A 16,003-nucleotide genomic window follows, 5' to 3' on the forward strand; every position below is an offset into this window, starting at 1 on the left:
CATAGAATGGTGATATAAACATAAACTAACTTGCAACAACAAAAGCAGCTTTGAAAAGTTTTAATGCTTATTATTTAGAGAGCTGAAATGGAAACTTTATGTTGAATCTGGAATCCTAAAGAAATTTTACTGAACACTTATATATTAGTTAACATTGTCTACAGGATAAATAAAAACATAGCTTCAAGATGTAGCTGAAGTGTGCAGAAATACAGTAAGATAGAACTGTATATGGCCGGACAGCAGACATGTGTGAGTGTGTGTGTGTGTGTGTGTGTGTGTGAGAGAGAGATTTATAATACTGAAGTCCATGGGGTATGGAAAATGCATTTGTTTACTGATGACTCAAACCTGTGTGTTAGATTGTGTGTGTGTGTGTGTGTGTGTGTGTTTCTTCTCAGCCTCACTGAGCTTCATGAGTCATTTCTGTCTCCTGTGGTTCATAAAATCACATGTGAACAGAATGTGTGCTGTGACCTCTGACCTCTTTGAGATGGCTTCTACTGTCCTGTAGGCTGGACTCTATCCTGTTATGAAGCATGGTCTGCAGACGTGTTTTCGTGTCTCTTCTGTGTTTTTGACAGATATAACAGTTCTTCATGAGTTCATGAAATCTCTCAGCGCACTGAAAAACACCCTGAAGATGCAAGAAGTGTTTGATGTAAAGGAACACTAGATGGTCCGAGACAAATACAAAATATCCAGAGAAAATAATTGACATCAGAATTTGTTTGAGTGCTATCTGCTGGTGTTTAGTGCAGATGTGGTTCTGTGGTTTGTTGGCTTCTTCAGTGTATTCTGAACATCTGGAATCAGGAACTGACTCTGGCTGAAGTGTTGCTCAATAAATGTGTGATATCAATTTGATCTGGTGTCTTGGGAAAGTGGAACAGCTGTCCACACACTCTTATATTCACTCTACATTTCCATCATTTGCTCTCAACAGAGCGTTTATGAACATACACATTTATGAAGTGAAGACTATTTGTTTTTATGCGTTTACTTGACTGTTTTTTTATTTAACTTTAGTTCCTTCGGGTCTCATTCACTTTTTACAGATGTACAGTATGTGAGGTCATGATTGCAAAATACTCTCAATCCTGGCGTCAAACTCTTACAAGAACAATATGCAAATACTATATATGGGTCAAGAAGGTAAAGCTTTACAGACTAAAGCAGACAACGAAGGTCTTCAAGATTCACCGGCGGTCTGTGAGTAGTTACTGACTTCTAGGGTCTACAAATCATCCTTAAGTTGATCTTGCGATAATCTTTCTGATGTGTGTGTGCTGGATTCACAGAACGAGCGTATGAACAGAAAACGTGTCCACCTCTCATTCATATGAAACCTATGAATCATAAATGATCTTGAATTTGGGCACAAATGAATGGTTTCAGCTCTCTGCTTGTAAACAACTTATAATTAATGTCATTAATATATAAAATGTCACCAATTATCCTAAATTTGCTCAGTGAGCTGCAAGAACAATAATACTCCAATGATAAAAGTGCATATGACTTCCTAGACCCTGATCAAATCTGTGCATAATCACACTTTATAAATGAGGTCCCTGATATAAGATTTGTTGCTCTGATGTGGTTTCAGCCGTCAGTAAGTCAATTGTTTTTGACATTGAAGCTCCACCTGGTGTCCATTTCTGTATTTGCCGCACTGACTGCTCCTTAAAGACATTTGATGACATGCAAACATTCTTCAGAGTCTAAACAGATGTTGGTGGACATGAAAGATCATAGCTAAATTTATTGCTGTATAAACAATGAATCGCTTCTAAGGTGTGGACTGGTCATGTGTGTCAAGGATTTAACCTCTCCCAAAATGACATGCTCAGTTCTCCCAGGAAGGTAAATGAAAACCAGTCATACACAGAATCAGCGAGACCACTGGAAGAGCAACTGATGCAGGAGAATATTGAGGTCCACAGAGTCAAGTGCTGAGCTCGGATCCAAGAGGATATAGAGAGGTCAGGAGCCAGCATCCACTCTCATCACTAGTTCATTTGTAATCCTGACCATCATTCTGGTTGTGATTGAAGCAAAAACTGGAATTTTGCTTTAAATGGACCAGAGGCTACACATCTACTACTTTTTCTGGCACTTTGGAAAGGGATGAAAGATTGGAGATGGGTCTGTAGATACATTTTTTGAGAAATGGTCTGCAGAAGTGGATGCATCTTTATAATAATGTTCTCTTATTTTGCTGGGTTGAAATTCAAGGTCTACAGCATCAGTCGAGCTCCAGTCACAAAATTGGTGTCTCTGAAGATGTTACTCTCGCCGCGGTTGGTGGTGCTGCGTTTGCACTGACCGCATCGCTCATATTTTCTGAGTTGTTCTGTCAGAGTTTGACCACCGAACCTGAAGGAAACAGCCGAAACATCATTAGGTTCTCTCATTCTCAGTCGGTCCTCCATCTATACATTTTTGTGATCATGGGTTTGTTCCTGTACCTCCGTCTGCTCAGCTCCTCTTGGTCTCTCTGGTGTTTGAGGTCGGTGTTGTACTGCCAGCTCTCCTTGAACACGGCCTGCAGGAGACGCAGCTTCTCACAGCGACGCATTCGCTCGGCTATCATTCTGCCAAAGAGACAATACACGTTCTACTCAGTTTACATCAACACCAAACTACAAGAACTCTTTCTTCTCTTTAGGATGAATGCATGTTACATGCTTGTTTGTTGTTACTCACTCTGCTTGATCTCTCTGCATCATTTCTCTCTCTCTCTTCTGCTGGTTCAAGCGTTTCTCCAGTTTTTCTCTCCTCCTTTGGTTGGCTGTATTCATCAGCTCTTCAGAGATCTTCTGCGCTCTCTGTCTCTGTTCTGCTAAAGCCGCCGGGCTGGAGTCCATCCGTCCAAACACAGGCCACGCGTCCAAGCGTGGAGAGATTTCTGAACAGTGTAGAGTCGTCTAAACACAAGCAGACAAAAAAAAAACAAAGATTGGGAGATTTATTATTTTTGATATAAACAAAGTTATCATAATAATAGTCTCAAACCCTGGGATCCTTCTGCTAAAAATATAGAAATACACAAACTAAAATGCAATTTTAAGGTTAAATTTTCTGTAAAGCTGCTTTAAAACAATTTGAGAGTGAGATTCATTACATTTAACACATTAATAAAAATCTAATTCAAAACTGTGTGGAATAAAAAAACCTAATCAAAGTATTCATGACGTAAATCTTGTGCCAAACATGCAGTGATGCTTCATGAGATCAAGAACTTGAAACAAAGTCACTCACTTGCACTATAAGTGCCTTTTGGTACTCCTCGGCCATCTTGTGTTTCTCACGAAGCTGCTGGGATCTTTCTAATGCCATCCTGTTGCAAACATCACAGAACAAGCACAAACAATCACACCATCATCTTTAACACACGTTCACACTGCGCTCGAGGAGATGCTCACTCTTCAGAGAACTGCAGCAGTCCGTCCGTCTGCGTCCGTCTGCGTCCGTCCGCGTCCGTCTGCCCCCAGCATCTGTGAAAAAAAATTATTTCAAACAGTAAAAAAAAATAATTTTGACTTTAAGTTTTACTTGTCTAGAAAGTCCTTCTCGATTTAAGAATTTTTAGACATTTAGGCTGGAAACAAGCATTTTTGCGGTGCATACAGATCAAGCTGAAGCCTGACCGGAGCTTAGACTCACGTCTGATTGGACAGATGCCTGCGCTTTCCTGCGTCTCTGAGCTTCTGCAACGGCCAGATTAAACATCGCCAGCTTCTGACCGTCCTCCCGCTTCTTCAGTCTGTCCATCTGTCAGTGATGGAAAGGTCCAGCACAGGTTTATATTGGTTTCAGTCTATTTATACAACGCTTTTCACAATAAAAAACATTGCAAAACAGCTTTACAGAAAATAAATGTTTCTATATTTTATTTAGTTGTAGCTTATCAGTGCACTGCAAAACATTTTAGTTTTTATCTTGTTTCTAGTAAAAATATTTTAAATTACAAACAAGACTAAATATCTCAAGTCATTTTGCTTATCTAGTAAATGCATTTTAATTTAAGAATTTTTAGCAGAATATTAGAATTTTAGCAACACTAAACTCTAAAGCAAAGGAAGCAAACAAACTCAGCAAAAGAGCAATGATATACATTTGATATAACGACTCTCAGTTTAGCGCTGCACATGAAGTTTTTTTTGATGACTAGAAGCATCAAGAAGTTAAATACTAAGCTAAGCCTTGTGTGGTGACTGTCCAGTTGATGTCCATACGGCAGAAATGTACAGTATAAATCAAACACTACGTCATTGAATAAAATGTAGATTTTCCTATTGAAACATTCAGCTGAAGAGTGCGTGTTTGGGCACCTCTTCTTTCTGGAAGTACTGCAGGTCTCTCTGATGTTCTCGAAGCATTAACACTCGTTCTTGCTCCCGCTCGCCTCTGCTTTCATCAGAGCGGTATAAAGGAAGGTTTCTCTGCGCTCGCTGCATGCAGACGTAACACAGCTCCTGCGACACAAATCCACAAGCCTGAGCAGATATCAAGAGCTGGAAGAGAAGGAGGTGATGAAGCTCACCTGTCCGGCCCGTCCGTGGTCCCCGCAGACTCGGTCCAGACTCATCTCTGTCGTGATGCTGAGAGCGCCGCCTGCTGGCTCTGAGACGTTTCTGTTCACCACAGATACAAAGATTTGTCCTGTTAATCTAACACTCATCTATTCTTCATTAAGAAACAGTCACACAGAAACTGTTGAAGAAGCGGCCGCACACATCCATTCAGTCTGTCTTTTGTAAGTTACTGTGGATAAATGACTAAACGTAAATTTAAAGGTGTAAACATCTGCTGGCTGATACAATGAAATAAGTCTAGAGCACAGTTACAGTGACTCGGCCACAGATTAATAATGACAGAAGTTAACTACACTATCATAAAAATATAAAAAGAAAACATTCTATTTCAAACTCAAATCTAAAGCTTGGTGTGTTCAGTCAGACGCGGTGATACATGTTTAATGTGAGATGAGAAGCGTTGACAGACTGCATTGACTGCTGGGTAAAGCTCACATTTCAGTCAAACCATTCTTATGTCAAACTAAACAGAGGACTCTAATGGTCTAATGCCACACACAGAGCTCACCGTAACACAACGCCTCTCTTCTGAGCGTCATGTGATCATTCGAGCACATTTCTGTCATCAGATGCTGTTAGGCAACGCTGAATCAACACAACATTTTTGTGGCAGATTTTTAACTGGTTTCCCACCCAGAAGAAGACTGAGCTATTTCTCTGATGATAAGGAATTTCAATTTAATTGTAGATTTTTAAATCAGTGATTATGATGGCAACTTTTATAATTCATGTTAGGCCAGCAGAATCTTCATTCTTTTCTCCTGGAACCTACCGGTCAGTGTTTGCTGGACATCTGTCCTTCAGCCCATCTGGGAGGTCAGTCTCAGACACAGATGCTCTGACCGTTTGCTGACGCTTCTCTGCTGCTGATAAAATGAGATGACAGTCAGTCTAATACAGAACAGTACAGAACTACCATACCACCTCAGACCATCAGCATGACAAACCCCATCCATCACTATCATCTTTATCAGTCTGCGGCTGCTTTCTCAGAGGTCCTCCTGCAGATATTTTTGGAAGCGTGGCTGCGCTTGAGGTCGTAGGTCGCTGAACATTGCAGCTTCTCTCAGGGTCTCCAGAGATCCTTGATTCCGCTCTCTGCAAATCAGCAGAGTATAATTAAACAGATTGAACCGGTTTTAAACACACTGAAGCGCTGGTTGTGACTGACGCTGGCTGAAGCGGAGAAAGGTTTCCTGGAGGCATCGAGGGCTGAGATGAAGTCAGGGCTGAACAGCATCTTGACCCGGCTGTGCCTGAACGTCAGGACTCCGATCCCAGGGAAAGTGTGAGAGACGGACGGGATTGTGGCTGCGGCGCGGAGCAGCAGGAGAAGAGTTCCCCGCACACATCTCTCCACCACGTCTCGCTGGAACGGGCCCTTGGCGCTCAGGGCCGAGAAGTTGAGGGGCCCCACCGAAGCGTCTAAAGAGACACCAGACTCTGATCAACACGATGTCTATGACACACGCAAACATCTGAGAAACCTTTAGATCAGATGTGGATTATTCAAGTCAAGTCAAAGCAGCCAACAATATCCTTCTTGTGTACATAAATAATAAGCATGTATTGTTCTGACCTGTAGCCTGTGGTTTGTTCTGTTTAAATCCATAATGCTGAGAGAGTTTCTCTGTCAGGATGAAGACGGGTCTCTCTATGAGAAGATGTTTGTTTCCGAGGTTGAGCTTCTGCTGGCAGAACGTGAAAGTCCCTAAACCGAAGATATAAACCCCCTAAAACACACCACAACCAATGAACGCTTATTTATTCACGTTTACACAAAGAAAGGTAAATGAGCATAACAGATGATGAACAGTGTCTCATTCGTACTTTTCCCTTCAACATCTGTTGCTGAATAAAACACGACACGAGCGACCAAATATGATCGGTATCTGTGGGGAATAAATCAAACAGACGAGAGAAATATGACAGAAATGTTCGATACACGCGTGTTTGGTTCAGGCATTAGTTATTAGTTAAACCAGTAGTTCTTCAGATTAGTTAACATGTCACTTACCGTCGTCGGAAACTCTCGACAGATGATTGCGCTCATATTCTGACACTGGGATTTGAAGCATGATAAAAATCTGTCACCACACTCAGTAATACATCAGTTTCTACAGGTCCAGAAGAATCGGTGCTCCAGCTCATAACCCGCTTTGTGCTCGTGATCGAAAGTCTGTTGCTATGACGCGTCTCTCAAGCGCGTTACTACAGGAAACAAATATTAATACAGAAAAAAGCGATACACGTTAACAGACCAGAGAATCTTGTTTCTCAGAATCTGAGAGTCCTTTAGGTGCTTTTTTGCAAATTCCAAATTCAACTGATTAGAGGATGGAGTCTTACTACACTGCCATAAAGCCCCAACTGATGAAGTGTTGCAGTGATTTCTTCTTTTTCCACATATGACCATGAAGATCATGACTAGACTGAACATCAGGTTCTTGGCCACCCCTCTAACCTTAGCCCTTCTTCATGAGTTGCTCAGTTTGGCTAGGAGGCTAGATCAAACTTTTTCTTTTAAGGTTTACAAAGGCTACATGCTTCTGTGACCCTTCAGCGAAGCAGAATCTTTTTTTAAAACTCTTTCACAGATGTGTGGCTTGGTACAAACCTGTTTCTCAGTTCTTCAGGGAGTTTCCATTCACCTTAGTGTATGGTTTTTGCTCTGATATCAGCTGTTAGACCTTTAATTAAGCAGCGAATGACTTTCCAAATCGAACCCATTCAATTGAATTTGCCACAGGTTCACTTCACCCTAAGTGTAGTAACATCTACAAATAATATGAATGTTCTCATTTTTTGTGAATTTTAACTGTCCCAGATAAGGGTATGAATACTTGTGCAGTGGAATAATTTTAGTGTTTTTATAAAAAATAAATAAATAAAAAAATTTGCAAAGATGTTAAAAACTATTTTTTGCCTTACAGTTATAGTGTATGGTGTGCACTTACTACAGTAAATAAAGATACTAATGTGACTACAGATAATACTGATACACATTACATTACTACACAGTAAGAAAAGGTAAGGGTCACCACAGTAAAAAGGTGATGTTACTATAGCTATAACTGAGCCTGTTTTCTCGCATGTTTTTCTTTCTCCATTGTAGTTTGGTTCCTTGCCGCTGTCGCCTCTGGCTTGCTTAGTTAGGGACACTTCACTTCTAGCGACTGTTGTCGATTTCATTACAGAGACTGTCTCTGCGTTTAATAAAAAAAAGTGTTAATCTCGACATTATACATCCCTATCTTTTTATTTTCCTATGTAATACTGTTCAGGGCTTTGACACAGTCTGTATTGTTAAAAGCACTATATAAATAAAAGTGATTGATTGATATAGATAATACTGACACACATTACTACATATAATACTGGCTAAAGGACTGATATATTTCCAGGGTACCTACAAATATCAGATTACATAAATCAATTCTATCTGAAAGACAGATGATGATGATGATGATAAATATTTTGTTTTCCTCTTTAGGGTTCCACAATCCAATCAGAGATTTAAATATTAGTGTTATTTGAACAAGAATTTGCTGCCAGAGAAGTACAGGCTAACAGAGTTTTAACATTAAAGATATTAAAGCATCTTGTGAAGCTGAAATGCATTTCTGTAAATCATGGAAAAAATAAACATGACTAATAAAATATATTGACAAAAGATTTCATTTACTATGACTTCAGCACATTGTATAAAATGTTTTCAGCAAATAAATGAATAATGTGTCAAGCAATATTCATGACAAAAAGTTCTTTGACAATGTGAAACTCTTCTTGGAAATTAAAACTGAATATTAAATGAAAGAAATTCTTTATAAAGTAGTGGATCAAATAGTTAAAAACACAACGGCTGTATGTCACGTCTTCCAGAAGTTTGGATTCTGCATCATTCGCCTCTGAAAGTTTTCATACCTGTGAGAAGGACAGAACAAATAACTCAAAAAAACCTCAATAACACAAACACTCATTCACTCACATGTCACTTTGCCTCAAAACATCACTCACCATTTGAGGATGGAGCTGGCAGGAACATACATCTCCGTAGGGTTGGGTGTCATCTGTGACTGAGACAGCGCAAAAGACGAAGTGAAGTTGTACAGACTCTCCAGCATCTTCTGCGTGAACTATGAAAATGACAACAAAAGTTATAAAGCAGCTCCTCGCTGTGATATGAACAGGTCTCTGAGAGCAGGTCACTGCAGTCTTGATCGGACGCTTCAAACTGATAGAAAATGAAAAAGAACGCCTTCAGTACGACTGATATCAACAAACAGTGTGTTTAATCATTTATGTAATCAGTAGCTCAGACTGGAGATATCCATTTTATAAATGTCACTGTTATAATGTTACTTCATGCCTAAAGTTGTGTTTCAGATACATTTATGTTTAGAGAAATCACAAAAACCTTCCATTTATTAGGGTTACATATGTAATCTAAAAATGGTTCATCACTACTACGAACAGAACATCCACTTTGAAAAGACTGACCCAAAGGTAAGGTGGCTAATAAGTTATGATAAGATGTGAGTTACCTGTGTGAAGGAGTCCAGCGTGGAAACAGCTGAATTTGAGACTGGTGTTTGTTGTGAAAGCAGCTCCAGAGATTCAATAGAAACTCCAACCTGAGCCACTGACGGTGCCTGAGGGACGGCCATCATGCCAAACGGATGAGCTCCACCCTCACCTGAAAAACACACACACACACACACACACACACACCATTTCAGGGATTTCTTTCTCTAGATTAACTTCTAGCGATTATCATCAAATTGATTACAGAGACCATCTCTGCATTTAATAACAAATTGTTCAATCTCGTCATTATACATCCCTGTCACTGTATTCTTCTACTTTAGACTGTTCAGTGCTTTGATCGTAAAAGTCGTTTAGTGTTTTCCAGCCTTATAGAACTGATTTTACTCACCAGCTTTCAGACCAGAGATTCTGAATATGGCACTGGGTTTCTCATTGGTGATGAAGCCTAAAAGCTGCCACACTGGTCCGACAGCAGGGTCAGGGAAAGAGAAGTAGACAGCACCACCCATGCCCACTGGGAAGGGCACAGTTCCCAGCATGAAGACCACCACATGATTGACCTTCTCATACTCCGGCAGAGTAAAGACGAACTTATCAGAGGCGACCTGCTGCGCGTCCGTCTGGACCTGAGAGAGCAGATGAACACTAATAAACACAGATGAACGGAAAACACAGACAAACACAGATGAACACAGATGAACACAGATGCTGTGAGTGTGATCAGATCAACAGCAAACCGAGACTGAATGGAATAATTGAATTAGTCTGGTTTTTGTAGTTCTGTTTGTATAAATGCCTTAGACTAGTCTTTTCTCTGCTGAAAAAAACAATAGACATCCCAGAATTTGTGATGGTTTTACTGGGAGACTGTAATGACATCCTGCTGGTACAAACCGCACTACAGAGAGAAAAATATATATAATTACATATACATATATATTTATAATTAATGTAATGGTCAAAACTATGTAAAGCCGGTTAAACAAGACGTTTATAGGTCGAATTTGAATACAAAAATTCGGCTCATTAGCACTTGGCTAACGGCTAGTGATCAGACTAGTTAAGACAGGGTGGGTAAGTTAGGTTTATGCGTCTGAATATGGATATACTCACCAGTCTGCCAGCGACTAAACACCCGAACATGACCACGATTAATGCAGAAACACATTCAAAGAAACACCGACGATCCCAGACTGCAACACAACCATCATCTCTCAGAACCGTGCTAGAAACTTCCAAAAGCAGCTGACAGGCGCGACCTCTGACCCGGAAACAAAACACGGAGCGCTTCGCTGATTGGTCGACCTGGTGCAGCGCGTGCGTCCAAAAATAGCTAAAAGAGCGAAGTGCCTCGTTTCGTAATACGTATAACAATATATCAAATTCTGAATGTTTAACAGAAATAATCTAGAACAGCTTTAACACAAATACTACAATTATCATTACGGCAATTTTTCATACAGAGAGGGCTGATATGCTTTTTCTAATTATGCTCCATATCTTTTGAACAAGTTTTAAGGTATATATGTAATCTGTACCATCTTTTGCTGTTTCCAAATATTTAAAAGCCTGTTTATATAGAAGAGTGTACTGTTTTAACTAACTTGTTCTTAAAAAATGGATTTTTGTGTTTGTTCTTTGTGGGGTGATGTGTATTTCTTTGGCTATCTTGACCAGGACTCCCTGGGAGAAGAAATACTGTATCTAACCTTCTGGATAAAAGTGAATAAATAAAAATGCATTTAAAAACTTAAATGGGTTTGAAAAACTTAGCAAGGAATAGGTTAGAAAAATAGATTTTATTAAAGTCAGTCAAAAGACAATGGAAACGAAAAAAAGCAAAAGCCAAAAGCAAAGTGAATAAAGACAAGTGAAGACAGCAGAAGCCGGTGATCAATGATTTGAGCAGCGAAGGTCAGGAGAGGATCAGCGCAGACGATCCCAGCGCCAGATCGAAGCGTCATCACACACCGCGATCAGAATACTGCTGTCTCGACTGAAGCTGGTCTGTCTGATCGCAGACGTGCATTTGGGCAGCGTGAGCGTCGTACACCTGAGAACAACACAAGCACAGTTAGAGGAAAACACAAACACACTGCTGCCGGAAGCTCAAACCAGGAATCTTACTTCGCTTTGTGAGGATCCTCCACTTCCAGATCCCAAACATACAGCTTCCCGACTTGATTTCCAAGAGCTAACATCTGTGGAGGTGAAGATACACAATCTTGATGTTCTTGCTAATGCTACTGTCAGTCAGGTTCAGTTCACATTGAGAGCCTCAAACCTTCTGCCAGAAGTCCATGGAGAAGCGCATGTACCAGATGTCACACTGACTGTAATCGAAGCGGCCCAGAATGGTCACGTTAGACTCGTTGGGTTTGATGTGGTCGATGTCATCTTCCATCCTCCCGGGTTTCCAACACACAATTGCGTTTTCACATGACTACAAAACAACACGCAACAAATGATTAGCATGATTACAGAGGAGCTAATAATGCAGATGTTAAAATGCATGTGGTGCTGCAGAAAGTACCTTTGAAAGAATCAAATCTCCAAGCCAGCGGACGCAGTCCACGTAGTTTCTGTGAATGTCTCGCGTGGAGAAGTCTGGGAAGTGAATCTTCTGAGACACGAAAGGCCTGAAAACACATATGAAAGATGGCTAAATGCACAGCTGATGCAGATGAAAGAGCACTGGAGCAGAGACATGGCACTCACCGGTTGGTTTTGCTGGGGTTATACTCGTACGAGCCGCGGATGGCTTTCTGCATCCTCTCAGAGTTAATCCTCCACAGTTTCAAAGAGTGATCCATCCCACAGGACATGATCTTCTCGCCGAGCAGGTCAAAATCCTACAAACATTTAGTGTTCTCCCAAAGTTATTGTATTTAAAACAGAGTTCCTTTAGATATGACTTGAGAATGAACCCACAATAAGTTTATACATTAGGAAATTCATTCAGAGAGCAATTACTTTCAAAGAAACAGGGAGCAGGCAAGTATAAAAGGCTGGTGAAAATGTAATACATATATATATATATATGGCTGCAGTAATTTTGAGCATAACACGCTGACACGACACTCACCGCGCTCAAGACCTCGTCACGATGGCCCTCGACGCCTCCAAAGATGGCCACCAGCGTGTCCGTATGAACGTTCCAGAGGCGCAGAGCGTGATCTGACAAACACATGGCAAACCATCAACAAGCTGCTCTGTACACTCCGCTCCCAGAGATCCACGCTCTTACCTTTACTGACCGACAGCAACAGGTTTGGGTCCCTCGGGTGAAATTTAAGCTCGTTGATCGCGTTTCCATGACCGACGTAATGCTGCAAACGAGATGAAAAAAATCAAGAGTAAACACACAAAGAAATCAAAGAGATACAAAGATGTCAGCCGAGCGCCGTGACTCACTTTGACGCACTGCATGGTGATGTGGTTAATGATGCGGATGATGCCGCGGGATCCGGCCACGGCCAGCAGCGGGTGACTGGTGTTCGAGTCGAAGGTCCACGCACAAGTGTAGAAGTTTTCATCTGCCTACACAGCTCAAGAATCAAGGGAATAACGGAAGACACCAGCTCAAATCTGCAGAGTAACCCCAGAACCTTCAAGATAAAAGCCAGCCGTCCAAAGGATACGTCAGCATCTACATACGACTGCAGCAGACGGATCTCTCCTTGAGAGTGACACTCATACAGAGTGACCTGCAGGAACAAAACACACCCCACATATGAGAGAGAGAGAGAGAGAGAGAGAGACAGAGAGAGAGAGAGAGAGAGAGAGAGAGAGAGAGAGAGAGAGAGAGAGAGAGAGAGAGAGAGAGAGAGAGAGAGAGAGAGAGAGAGAGAGAGAGAGAGAGAGAGAGAGAGAGAGAGAGAGAGAGAGAGAGAGACAGAGAGAGACAGAGAGAGAGAGAGACAGAGAGAGAGAGAGAGAGAGAGAGAGAATGTGTGCGGGTGTGTGTCTTACTCTGTTGCTGCCGACGGTTGCGAACACTAGCGGGTCTCCTTCTTTGCTGTTCCAATTGAACTGGACTCCAAACAGCGGCTGGCCGTGATCCTCCTGAACAAACACACACACCAGCATCAGAGTGCCCCAAGTAGTGCACACTACAGAAACACCACAGGCTCACTTACCCTCAGACTGTTGACACACTTAAAGGAATATTTGCACTTCTTGGACTTCCACTTGCCTTTGCCCCAGCTCTTTCTGCCCGGGGCATTGGCTGTGTTCGTGGGAGTGTCTGGCCGCTCTGGGTTTGTGCCGCTTTCAACACTGACCGCATCATCCTGAGAAGACCAGACCTCTGATTAATCATGGAATCAACATGTATGAGTTGATGTGAGCAGAAACACTTTAATAGTCACTGATTCAAAGGACGGAGACAGAAACTAATGCATCAAATTATACAAAGAGAATCTGCACACTGTTTTTCTCTCTTTATTTAGAAAAGTTAAATGTAGCAACTCCTTCCGAGACCTTCGTCAGATAATGTGTGACTGAATAGTGCGTAGATGTTTTTATATCATTTGATTTGCTCCTGGCCAAGACGCTTTGGACCTGCGTTATAATAGATCTCTTTAGCGTCGGTGTTCTTCTTCATCTTCATCATCATCATCATCATTATTATCCATGACACAACACTAACTGAAGTCGTCAGATTAGATTGGCATTATTCTTGACAAACACACAGTCACGTGTGCGTCTAATAACATAACACAGACCTCGTTTAATGCGCATTAAATCACGATGACAGACCTTGAGGAGAGTTTAACGCTGAAGAAAAACACGCCATAAGAGACAAAGAGAAACTTCACTAACGAGCAGCTGCACAAACACACACATTAAAAACATTTAGTGCAGAATTAAACCTACATTGTCGTCTCCTGATAAATCGGGGTTGCTGTTTTCATCACTACTTAATTTCTGCTTTTTGTTATTCGGCATCTCGTTTCCCGCCTCGGCATGAGATTCAGACATCTTCCTCCGCATCTTTCTCCACCAGCAGTGCCACGCTGCCGGAAAGCAGAGCGTGCGCGCTCGCGCCACACTGCTGCAAAACAGCGCGACAGCTGCGGTGACGCTGAGCGACAGCAGAGGGAGACACTATAAAGTTCTCGAGAGAACAGAAAAGATCAACAGTTTGGGAGCAAAGGGTAGTAGAGGTATCTTACGACAGAGAGCAAGTCAACATCTCACTTAAATCATTTGAAGGGTCAGAATAACTGGGGTTTATCTTTAGCAAAGACTCAGATATACATGAGTAATATTTAATAAATGTTCAGTTGTGGATTAACTCAAGTCTCAAATGTGGAAACTAGACCTTTGACTTCCAGAATCTGTGTTTGTTCATTATAATTAAAGACAAACAATGAAGTAATTGTGATCAATCATTAGTCAGGTATAAACACTTTCAGACTGTCTTTATGGAGTCTAGCGTTTAGTCGAAAGCTTCTTGACAAACCCATTTCATTCAGAATAATTGAGTGTTTTTATTAACATCGGCTGTATTAAACAGACACGTTATATTCCTGGCCCGTTTGAGAGAATCTCAGATCTATTAGAAATCAGTGGAAAGAACGAGCTGAGACACGTTTTTTACACAACAAACACATTCCACTGAATCTTCTGTGGTCTGTTTCTCCTACACTTCAGTTATTCTGAATATTTACAGCATGAGTATCAGTATCTGTCATCAGCATCATTAGATGAGCTGGACTAATTAGTCTCTCGTTTGCGCAAGTTTCTGTCGGGCCGTTGTGTAACGATACTCGCTCAGCGGAGATTCCAGAACCACGCCGGGTCAAAGGTCAGCGTGTGTTCCTTACATCTGCATAATAGTATTGAAGTTGACCAAAACAATGAACCAACAGAATTATGAAACATGTCTTTGTGACATGACTAGAGGTTTGGTTGCAGTTTATGAATATGATGACACATCAGTGCCGGGAATCTGACTGGGACAGGAAGTAAGGCACCTGCAGGAGGAAGTGGGAGTTCCCATGAGACTCTTCTTCTCTCAGTAACCAGATCAGCTGTGACAAAAAAATCTCACAGATGAACTTTTAATATCACTGTGATTAGAAAGGCATTAGAGAAAATTTCCTATATTCTTTCTTAGTTTTTTTAAACATCCTGCTCTGTTAATAATGTTGATCATTAGCTCGTCAGTTAAAGCATGTTGTTCTTCTACGGTTAAAGTTATAACGTAAAGTCACGTTACAAACTGCCTCCAGCATGTAAACTGAGTAAGAAAAGCTCACAAAGGCTATTGTTGAATGATCTGTTGAGCTCAAACACGCAGACTTTCATTTCTAAACACACAACAAACACAAACATACAAGTCATAGTAGACCAAGAAATGATAATCTGGCATGTGCTTTTATTTGATGTACAGCAAAAATAACAATATTGAGTGAAGTTATTCATTTGAAAAAGTTTTCAAGTCATCCGATCCAGTCACTGACGCGTCTAACCGGTTTATCTTGTGTTTTCTCCTCACACTTTAAACAGACACACCCCAGGAACAAGAAGCAATGAACAAAACTTCACTAGTTTTAGTTTGATCGTGTGCATTCAGTGTGATCATCTTTTATTAACAGTTTTTGACCAAAGAAGTATTCAGAAAAGTGAATCAGAGCAATCAGACATTTAGTGGTTGAATCTTAAGTTGGACTTGATTATTATTATTATTATTAAAAACACACTTTATTATTATTATTATTATTTTAAACACAGAGCAATGAAACTGCTGTTACAGAAAATGAACGTCTTTACATCACAGACTGAACTGAAAGAAAGGATGATCTTGACTTGAATGGTCTCTTTTTAGTTGTTTTTAATGAAATGAAGGG

General features: G+C 40.9%; 3 protein-coding genes across 4 annotated transcripts; all 3 read right to left on the minus strand.

Moving 5' to 3' along the window:
• Positions 1 to 988: 988 nt before the first annotated feature.
• On the minus strand, positions 989 to 8,116 carry LOC122342272 (coiled-coil domain-containing protein 81-like). The gene is made up of 14 exons (XM_043236073.1): positions 6,616 to 8,116; positions 6,429 to 6,490; positions 6,178 to 6,331; positions 5,770 to 6,023; positions 5,546 to 5,696; positions 5,371 to 5,464; positions 4,547 to 4,637; positions 4,335 to 4,499; positions 3,667 to 3,774; positions 3,430 to 3,497; positions 3,262 to 3,340; positions 2,707 to 2,927; positions 2,469 to 2,594; positions 989 to 2,376 (listed from the first exon to the last, which is right to left on the minus strand). Exons 1-14 carry the CDS (start codon positions 6,674 to 6,676, stop codon positions 2,238 to 2,240), a joined length of 1,773 nt encoding a protein of 590 aa, XP_043092008.1. The 5' UTR covers positions 6,677 to 8,116; the 3' UTR covers positions 989 to 2,237.
• A 142-nt stretch (positions 8,117 to 8,258) lies between these two features.
• hikeshi (heat shock protein nuclear import factor hikeshi) lies at positions 8,259 to 10,415 on the minus strand. 2 transcript variants are annotated; one of them, XM_043249739.1, is made up of 5 exons: positions 10,260 to 10,415; positions 9,535 to 9,772; positions 9,143 to 9,294; positions 8,616 to 8,734; positions 8,259 to 8,522 (listed from the first exon to the last, which is right to left on the minus strand). In XM_043249739.1, exons 1-5 carry the CDS (start codon positions 10,287 to 10,289, stop codon positions 8,468 to 8,470), a joined length of 594 nt encoding a protein of 197 aa, XP_043105674.1. In that variant the 5' UTR covers positions 10,290 to 10,415; the 3' UTR covers positions 8,259 to 8,467. The 2 variants fall into 2 exon arrangements, with proteins under 2 accessions (XP_043105674.1, XP_043105684.1); XM_043249749.1 differs by having other exon boundaries at positions 8,616 to 8,832.
• Positions 10,416 to 10,926: 511 nt separating this feature from the next.
• On the minus strand, positions 10,927 to 14,192 carry eed (embryonic ectoderm development). The gene is made up of 12 exons (XM_043243767.1): positions 14,025 to 14,192; positions 13,286 to 13,438; positions 13,119 to 13,211; positions 12,788 to 12,853; positions 12,561 to 12,686; positions 12,394 to 12,475; positions 12,232 to 12,323; positions 11,865 to 11,998; positions 11,680 to 11,785; positions 11,431 to 11,589; positions 11,274 to 11,347; positions 10,927 to 11,199 (listed from the first exon to the last, which is right to left on the minus strand). The coding sequence occupies exons 1-12, from the start codon at positions 14,139 to 14,141 to the stop codon at positions 11,073 to 11,075; spliced, it is 1,329 nt and encodes a 442-aa protein (XP_043099702.1). The 5' UTR covers positions 14,142 to 14,192; the 3' UTR covers positions 10,927 to 11,072.
• Positions 14,193 to 16,003: the final 1,811 nt, after the last annotated feature.

This window comes from Puntigrus tetrazona, chromosome 1, assembly GCF_018831695.1.
Source record: "Puntigrus tetrazona isolate hp1 chromosome 1, ASM1883169v1, whole genome shotgun sequence".
Classification (NCBI taxonomy): Eukaryota; Metazoa; Chordata; class Actinopteri; order Cypriniformes; family Cyprinidae; genus Puntigrus; species Puntigrus tetrazona.